This window comes from Podarcis raffonei, chromosome 6, assembly GCF_027172205.1.
Source record: "Podarcis raffonei isolate rPodRaf1 chromosome 6, rPodRaf1.pri, whole genome shotgun sequence".
In the NCBI taxonomy this organism is placed as follows: domain Eukaryota; kingdom Metazoa; phylum Chordata; class Lepidosauria; order Squamata; family Lacertidae; genus Podarcis; species Podarcis raffonei.
Genome location: NC_070607.1, coordinates 49,479,821 through 49,489,507, shown reverse-complemented (window position 1 = coordinate 49,489,507; position 9,687 = coordinate 49,479,821). Strand labels below are relative to the sequence as shown.

At 42.4% G+C, this 9,687-nt stretch overlaps 1 protein-coding gene across 2 annotated transcripts in view; it reads left to right on the top strand.

Moving 5' to 3' along the window:
* The first annotated feature begins 1,150 nt into the window (after positions 1 to 1,150).
* DMAP1 (DNA methyltransferase 1 associated protein 1) overlaps positions 1,151 to 9,687 on the top strand; it is a 35,346-nt gene continuing 26,809 nt past the window's right edge. The window contains exons 1-6 of one of the 2 annotated variants that reach the window (XM_053392676.1): positions 1,151 to 1,263; positions 3,576 to 3,685; positions 4,716 to 4,807; positions 6,081 to 6,276; positions 7,420 to 7,578; positions 9,510 to 9,677. In XM_053392676.1, coding sequence (XP_053248651.1) covers positions 3,584 to 3,685; positions 4,716 to 4,807; positions 6,081 to 6,276; positions 7,420 to 7,578; positions 9,510 to 9,677 — 717 coding nt within the window. In that variant the 5' untranslated portion in view covers positions 1,151 to 1,263; positions 3,576 to 3,583. The remainder of the gene's footprint in view (positions 1,264 to 3,575; positions 3,686 to 4,715; positions 4,808 to 6,080; positions 6,277 to 7,419; positions 7,579 to 9,509; positions 9,678 to 9,687) is intronic. The other variant, XM_053392677.1, reaches the window with a different exon arrangement.

Below are 9,687 nucleotides of genomic sequence, written 5' to 3'. Positions count from 1 at the left end.
TGGCTATGTGTCCTACTTTACAGAGGATGCTCCTCTATTTCCCACCCTGCACTTTTAATTAGACCTGGAAAAGAACTGGCTGTCAGTAAAGTTGGAATAAAATCAGAGTGACATGATACGCCATAAAACTGACTCTCATAAAAAGCCTCATAACTTCAGTTTGAACCAGCTGCATTTTTGGGATGCTTTTTGAAAGCAGCCCTATATAGAACACATTGACATCTCAGTGTAACTAAAGGGTGTGTTACCCTGACTAGTTTTGCTTTTTCCAGAAATCAGTGCAACTGGCATGATAACAGCTGGGCAAAAGTAGTCCTGGCCACAACAGCCATTCAGTAACCTAAAGCACTGGATCCAGGAGTGCCCAATTGCAGAAGTCGGCTGCAAATTACTGCATAGACTCTGTGAGGAGTCTGCCCTCCTCCCCTCTCGCAGTTAACCACTGTCTCTTCAAATTATTGCATAGATTTTCCAGGGGGTCTGTCCTCCTCCCTTGGATTTTTCTCCTCCTTTGATGGACTACAGCTCTCATCACATCCTTTGCCTTTAACAGAGATACTGGGGAATAAATTGTTTTGTCTGTTTAAATCAGACTGGATGTGTTTGATTTGTAGCTATTCTATGGAAATACCACTAAGATCACTTGTGGGAATAAATATTGTACTAAAATTCCTAACTTTTTTAAAAAGAAAAACCGTTATGGCGATCATCCAGTTTAAGAATTTATGCAGCGTGCGTTAAGGGGAGGACGGAAAACATGCTGTAAGATGTTACAGGCGCAGTAGCATCCCCTGCTTTTACCTATATTGTAAAATGTAGCTTCAACATACAGACAGCCTTACTTTTTAGTAGCGATGCTCTGACATCGACTGAGGGGCGTTGCCTCTGTTTGCCATGCCCCTTGTATAGTGAAAATCGCATCAGAATTTGACGCAAACAAAGCAATCGTCATCCGCATTCTACTTTATATCCGCATTCTATTACTATAGTGATATTTGTTTTACGGCTACTCTCCACCCTGTACTTTATCGTCAAAATTTTAGAAAGTTTTTTTCCACTTCAAGCGGGGAAACGGAACCAGCAAGTTCGAACTCTGGACGCTAGCCGAGCCACAATTGGTGTTGCACGTTCGGACCCAAGTGGGAAACGATTCTCGGATAAACGGGGACCGGAAGTAGTATTGGGATTCCCGTATCGGCGCTGCACAACCGGTGTCCGCTGCTGCTGGTTTAGGGTTGGTAGCGCGTGAAAGGAAAGCGTGAGGTACGGGGGAAGGGAAATGGGAATGTGCGTGAGGGATACGCTGGGAGTTGGGACTGAGTAAGAAACCGTGAAGAGCGGGAAACTTGAGGCGCGCGGAGTTGATATACACGGTTTGGGGAGCCCGGGGCCATTTGAGCGGGTTGCAGCGTATGTGGAGGAGAGCTGGGGGGTGTATCTTTCATTAGTATCCGGTGTCTTTTCCCTTGGGGCTCCGGAACTCCAGAGCTACCATAGGACAAAGTCCACGCCAAAACATCATGAAAAACATATATTTGTCGAAATGTAACGCTATCTCAATACTATTCCAGAAATATTGTTCCATTCCTAATGCAACAATTCAGGCCGAAGATTGAACTCCCGAATTCCAACTAAGGCTGCCGTCCTAGCCCCACATGCTTGGGAGTAAGCTCCATTGAGTTTAGGAGGACTTCTGTCTGAGTAGACATACAGTGGTACCTCGAGTTACATACGCTTCAGGTTACATACATTTCAGGTTACAGACTCCGCTAACCCATAAATATTACCTCAGGTTAAGAACTTTGCTTCAGGATGAGAACAGAAATTGTGTTCCGGCGGCAGCAGGAGGCCCCATTAGCTAAAGTGGTGCTTCAGGTTAAGAACAGTTTCAGGTTAAGAACGGATCTCCGGAACAAATTAAGTACTTAACCCAAGGTACCACTGTAGTTAGGATTGCACTTGACGTTCTTATCAGGGAGCAGCGGGGCGATCTAAAGTGCAGCCAGGCAGTAGTGGGAGAGGACAGATGGGCAGAGATACTGCCTCCTCTGCAGCCCTGTTGTTCACAGTGGCTTGGGCAGAAGGCAAGAGGGCAGGCAGAAACCTGCTCTGGGAACTGCTATAGCTTTCAGGTCCGATGCCATCAAGTGACTGCAGGAGTGGACAAAGCAGCAAATAAAGTCCGTGTTATTGTGTGGGCTATCTTTAGGCCCATTTTTAATAACAGGGATTAAGGTTTGTGCACGTATATTTCAGTGGCCCACTTTGCACATCTCATTATACCATAGTTTACAACAAATAATGGTTTAATGTGAATGAGCAGCATCCTGGTGCAAATGGATCAAAATTTCCCACAGCACTCTTCCCCCGTTCCTACCAGTGCTGTGCTGTGGATATGGCTCTACACAAAGCATGAGTGTACCTAAGATTTGTTGTGGTCACCCACTCATGTTTCATTTGGAGAGGAACAAGCCACGAGCCCAGGTTTGGATCACATAACTAGCCAGACCCTGACTTGTTTTGTCTGCAGTGCAGCAGGAACAGAGTAGGAATTCTGTGAGAATGTTTGAGCACTTGTCATGGATGTAGCCAGGATTTTTGTGGTGGGGGCAGGCCTCAGCTATGTATTTTTATTGATTTTTATTGATTTTGAGGGGGCAGCTGCCCCCCTTGGTTACGCCCAAGGCACTTGTTCATTTTAAACTATAGTTTGTTTTAAACTATGGTTTAATGTGACATGCAAACCAGGCCAGTATCCGCTTCCTAATGCTTGTCTACCTCCATATTTCAGAATAGTTGTTTATATAAACAGAATTTTATAAACAGAATTGTTTTGTTATGGTTTCTTATTCAACTTCCTTTTCTATTTTATGTCGTGTCTGGGCCTGGATACCATTATATATTGGACAGTGGATGCAAAGGAGCTCTTTTATTTAACTCTTGCTAATCAAGTTTGACACCAGGCATGTGTGTAATCTACTAAAATTTCTAAATTTGGTTTGGCTAGATTACATAGATGTGATTATGTTTATTTTTTTCCTGCTTCAGAGATTCAGGTTTTCAAATAATTTGTCTGCTGCTTTTGACATAGACTGTTAGGAGGGAATGGCAAGAAGATTGATTTGTATATAGACTTGTAGTGATGGTGATAGCGAGGAGCAACCATAGTAGACACAGTCACATAGCTGACACGAAACGCCCATCCCTAGGATTCTAAGTCTTTATCAGATGCTGCCTGTGCTTTTCACATAATATAACATAACATAAATATCAGGTTCTGCAGTTTGGTGGAAAACACACGGGTGCATGGAATAAACAAAGCTCTGGTCATTAGTCCCATGGGTATAGAAGTTTCATGTGCCTGCCAAGACTGTTGCAGGTGCTTGTATTTTCGGTAAGTTAACTGTATGGAGAAGAGAAAATTAATTCCTAAGTAAGTAAGTAAGTAAGTAAGTAACAAGCAGTCTGTTGTATGTAGAGGGAGTCAACAAATTTTGCAGCTAATTTTCTGAAGGCTAGTCTGTATCCTTTTGGTATTCACTTAATTTTTAATTATGCCTTGATTTTTATTTCAGGTGACAAAATGACTACAGGAGCTGATGTCCGGGATATATTGGAACTGGGGGGCACAGAATCTGAGAACATAGGAACTATTAATAAAAAAGATATCATCAATTCTGATAAGGTACAAAAGGGGTGAAGAAAGGGGATAGGAGGAGGAGAAGCTTTGTGCTTGTAATTCTAAGTTATGTGCATGCAACATGATCTTCTTTTGGATCTTGCCAGCATGATTGCTGCATACAGCAATATTGTTTACCCTATTCTTGAACCAGTTGTGAGGCTACATTCCTCTTAAAAAATAGAAATAAAAGATCAGATTCTTTTTCTTTTTTTGAAATATGAAATATAACACATTTTTCAGCATCCTCATTCTGTGCTGTCCCTATAGTTCTGCATTTGAGTGTCTAAAGAAATTAATATCTCTGTACCTGCTGGTGAAAGCAATGTGGTATCACTTATTTCAATTTTGTTTCATCTATATACAGCATAAAGCTGGGATGCATAATTTGAATGTCCTTTTTGGGCATAAGGAAAATAGCAATCCATTCTACTTTTGTTAATGATATTTACATTTACATTCTTTACACTAGGATTTGCAGGGTCTCAGGAAACCTCTCAGGCTATATTCAATGAAGGGCTCCTCTCTCTTGCTTTTTGCTGCTTCCTGTTTATATTTGCAGCATTGTTTAGATTGTTGAGTATAAATGAGAATCACACCTGCAGCAGAATGACAGAAATGTGGAGGGATGGGAGAATTAGGGAAAGTTGGTTTGTCTGCGGAACTTTGGGAGGTCTGGTTGACACTGCAGGTATTGTCTGTCATCAAATAGAAATTCTGCTACCCTCTTAATCCCTACCTCCAGAATGTTCCTGCATTTTGAGAACTATGAGTAAAGTAGGAAGTGAAGACTTTGCAGGAAAGCAAAATATAAACAACATCCTCTTGCTGCTCATATGTTTTTGTACTGAGAGTTTAAGCTTGACTAAAGTTAGATCAATAAAGCTGGATTGTGATGTTTTGAGGCATTGCATAGGAGAGAACAGATGCAATCTGTCAGATGTAAAAATCAGAATAAACAGAGACTGATGTTTATACTCCCACATAATTTTGGTGTTAAGGTTGCACAGCCTTTGATAAAAACCTTATTTTTCAGAAAAAATCCAAGAAGTCATCGGAGACCCTCACATTTAAGAGACCAGAAGGAATGCACCGGGAGGTCTATGCTCTGCTGTACTCTGATAAAAAGTAAGTTTTGTTACCTGGATAGTTGGTGTTTTCCTTAAACCAGCCTCTCATCTCCTAGGTATTTGACAGATGAAAGCCTTGACAAGTCTGTTCTTGAAAATTTACTTTCTCCAGCTTTCGATAGTGTTTTTACCTTTAGCCCCTTCCTAGTATCTATGACTTGCTCTACTGGAAGTGCTGTTTCAGCATTTTTGATCTCCATAATCTAAATGTGTGAAGCCTTTTTGATATGTAAAAATTTCAGATGTTGAGGGCATGGAACTCTCCTTTTAAAAAGAATGTTGGAAAATACTGAACTATTTACTGTCTGGAAGAGCTATAGTTTTTGATTCTGAATTTTCATTTTGGGTTCATGAACCTTAGACAATGGAAAGTTCACATGAATTGTAACAGATTTCTCAACTCTCACATTCTGTTTTGTTCCTTGAATTTATCTGTATTTTCAAACGTTCATCTGTTTGTGGTAGATGATGAAGGAGAATCAGAAGCAAGTAAAGGGCAAGAGATATCAGAGGCTGAATTGTAAGAAGGCCGTGCTATTATGCCTTGCCTAAATAATGTTTTAGGAGCACTATGCTTCGTGGATTCCTAGATTGAATGAAAGAAGCAGATTTTCTGTATCCTGCAGTATTTGAAAGTGTATAACAGGAAACTATGGTATTCCATTATGAGAATGTGCTGTGATTAGCCTTTAGCTTGTATTTAACTTCTAAGAGGTCTCTTCCTTGCTATCAGGAAAAGTCACACCTTAGAGGTGATTATAAGACCAACTTTTTGGTTTTTTTGGTTGGCTTTCTCATCTTTTGTAGAGGAATTGAACAGATGGGAAAAAATGGTCACTAGAGCTAACCTTGCTGCCCAGTGAGCCTTTAATAATACCACCAGCTCCATCTTTTATAGCTTCAAGCAAAGAGGCATCCTATTCCTGAAACATACTTGTTCTTGGGATCTGTCTTAGGAGATCTTTGGACATGCTCTTTTTTTAAGGTCTAACAGTTCCATTTGCCCTTTTTTTACACTTCATGCCAGTGAACATGAGCAGCAACTTGAGGAAGTGGAAAACCAGGTTCCGTGTCAAGAGCAGCTGCAAGCAGAGCTGCTACTAGCCAATGCACACCCAGGCTAAATAACGGGGTGGGGGTGGGGGGACAGTGTCCTAGCTTTACACTGATCTTTAAGCATTCCTCAGAGATCATAGAAGGGGATTAAATATGCAAAATGAGCCTCATGCAGACAATAGGTTCCATTAATTTGTACCTTGTCTTTGTTTCAGGGATGCACCTCCCCTTCTTCCAAGTGACACAACGCAGGGCTACCGCACAGTTAAGGCAAAGCTGGGATCTAAGAAAGTGCGGCCTTGGAAGTGGATGCCTTTCACCAACCCTGCTAGGAAGGATGGGGCCATGTTTTACCACTGGAGGAGGGCAGCAGAAGAGGGCAAGGATTACCCTTTCGCCAGATTCAACAAAGTATGGAAGCTTGATCAGAGCTTGTATTAAGTATGAAGCCTTGAACAGAGCTTGTGAAATGGGAGTGAGTGGATAAATTTGTCCCAAAGTATCTCAAAGGACATCTCCAAATACCCTCTTTCTTTCACTTGCTATCTCTAGGGTTAATTCTCATACCAACTTCAAAAGTGTAAGACTGATTATGGTATCACAGGACATTAAACTCTGCAGTATTTTTTAAATTTTTAAAATACTTGAGTACTGTGGGGCATGTGCACTGTTGCTACTTATCAGTGTTCACACTGAACGTCCTGATTTGGAAGGCATCTAAGTAACATTGGATAGTGTCTCAAAGCCACAAGTTAGCATGAAAAAGTCACAAAAAATTAGCAACACCCCCACAAACACACAAAATTATGTGAGGTCAGATTGGACCAGGAGCATTGCAAACTTTATTATACTGTGACATCTGAAACTGAAATTCTTTCCAGTAGAGTTGGCACCCCCAGGGTAGAGTTGAACATTTGTTAGATTCCCAAACAAGCTTTGCACTTCTGCTTTTTATACTTCTGATGTAGTGCCCCGAGTGGAGGTTGTGTTAGGAGAGAGGCACATTCCTCAGATGTGATTATCACGTGTACATCTTCCCCCTGTGTTATGTTGAAAGCAGAAAAAGTAGATTATCAACTGGGAACACATCTGTGCTGTTCATATAAGGAGATAGCATTGAGTAAAGGTGCAATTGCCCCCGAGATTGAGGGGGCCCGCCATGTGTGACATCACATGCAATGTTGCATCGTCAGGAGGAGGCCGAGTGCTCTGAAGGAACCGGCCACTAAAGCTGCGCCACATTCGGCTGTGTGCTTAGCCTCCTCTGCCCCTTAAACATTGGGGGCCCAGGATTGAGTAACAGATAAAACTAATGGATGGAACTAGCGGCCCCCACTGTATCATTTGGGTGGCAGCAAAGATGGGACGCGGGAAATAAAGCTTACATTTTGAAGATACTTGTGATTGGGGCATAGAAGAGGGCAACTGGATTTCTTTCCTGTGAAATCGTGGGTTTGTTTTACCTCAAAGTAATCCTGCTAGATGAAACAATCCTGCATGAGGGGGAGCATGTTGTGCAAGCCGTCTCATTCAGTCTGTTCTTTCCTTCTGCAGACAGTGCAAATTCCAATTTACTCAGAACAGGAGTATCAGATGTACCTTCATGATGATGCTTGGACCAAAGCTGAAACAGACCACCTCTTTGACTTATCCAGACGGTTCGATCTTCGCTTTGTGGTCATTCATGACCGTTATGACCACCAGCAGTTCAAAGTAAGTACCTGTCAGCTAATACCGTCTACAGTGAAGTTGCCATGGTGCAGTTTGTTGAATAAAACTTATTTCCAGTTGAAGGATCTGCAGACATGGACAATGCAGTGTGCTGGTTAAAATAATACATGCCTGTTAAGGGTTCCTGAATTATCTTCCTGAAGTTTTGTGTGAAACATTATAAGCACCAGCTGCATTGAGTAAGAGACTTACAAAAGCAAGGGAAAGCTGGGTTGTTAAGCTCTGAGAGGCATCTCAACAGTGTTTATTTGGAGGTGAGATAGCTAGGACAGAATAGGGATTCTGTTGGTGTACTACCCACCCTGTCACTCAACAGTCTCATTTCTAGCAGGAGTAGTCTTGGTGTTGGAGTCCTCTCAACTTGTTGTGCTGGAGAACTTCAACATTTGTGCTGATGCCTTGTCAGGACTGGCTCAGGTTTTCATGGCTGCCATGACAACCATGAATCTGTCCTAAGTAATATCTGGCCCTACCCATGCTGCAGGGCACATTCTGGACTTGGTTTTCTGTGCTGGATTGGATTATGGTGATCTTAGCATGGAGGAACTTTCTGTTAGTTCCACTGTCATGGTCAGATCACTCCTTGGTGGGGTTTAGACTCGCTGAAGCTCATAACCTTAGTGGGTGTGTGGGTGTGATTAAGATGTTCCACCCTAGAAAGCAAGGTATCTGGAGTGTGTGTTGGCATCTCAGATCATGGATGAGACAGATTATCTAGATCTATTTCAATCTGGTTTCAGGCCTGGTTATGGGAGCGAGATGGCTTTGGTTGCCTTGGTGGATGACATGCCAGGAATTGGACAGGGGGAGTGTGTCCCTTTTGGTTCTGCTGGACTTTTCAGCGGCTTTCAATACCAACTTGGGATGCCTTGTTGGAATGCAGCTTGCAGCAGTTTTACAATGGCTTTGTTTCTTCTTGGAGGGGTGAACCTAGAAGGGGGTGCTGGGGGACTCCTGTTTGACACATTGGCTGTTGACCTTTGGGGTCTCTCAAGGTTGTGTTCTGTCCCCCATGCTCTTTTACATGAAACTGCTGGGAGAGGTTGTCTGGAGCGTTGAAGTTCAGTGTCACCAGTATGCTGTTGACACCCTGCTCTATTTCTCCTTTCCACCTAAATTCAAGGAAGTTGTCTTGATTCTAAACCAGTGTCTGTCATCAGTGATGGACTGGATGAGGGCGAACAAATAGAAACTTAATCCACACAAAACAGGTGCTCCTGGTCAGTCAAAAGGCTGTGCTGGATGGAGTTGTACTCTCCCTGTAGACACATGTGTGCTCCTTTATTCAGCCCTGGGCCCTCTCTTTGGGAGCCTCTCTTACTCCAGCAAAGGAACAATCAGCAACCCACTTTAAGCTCCAAGTAGCTCCTTTGAATCCCCACCCTTACTTGCCCAAAACCTGATGTCATGTGCAAGGAGAAGAACTAAGTTGATTAAGCTAGAAAAAGAATTTTAGGGTTTCTGCTGCTGGGTAATTGATTAAGTGAGGTGAGATGGAGAGTGTTGGTGAAGATGTTGCCATGGAATCAGGGGACATGGAACAGAGGATTTTGGAGAATGGCTATATTTTTAATAAAATTGTATTGGTGAGGGAAGATCCCAGAATATGCAGTCCTGTCTTGATTTGTGATTATTGAATGAAGAGCAACAAAGCCTTGTATGTAGCATGGGACCACGATATTGTGATAACTAAGCCTGGATACTACTGCCCAGAGAGCGCTAAGTTATTGGATGCTTTGCAGATACTAGAAATAAATAAAACTATTTCCTGTGATAGAGTTCACTCATTGGCGCTGATTACAATCATTTTCCTAACATTTCTCTGATGCTTTGTTCATGTTGCATAACTTTAAGCTATTTTTTCATGGTGTTAGATTTCTTTAAGCTCAGTTGTATCCTTGTTCTCTCCTTAGAAGCGGTCAGTGGAAGATTTAAAGGAGCGCTACTATCACATCTGTGCCAAGCTGGCCAACATCCGTGCTACCCCAGGCACTGACTTGAAAATCCCTGTTTTTGATGCTGGCCATGAAAGGCGCCGGAAAGAACAGCTAGAGAGGCTATATAATCGGACACCAGAGCAGGTAATGTCAG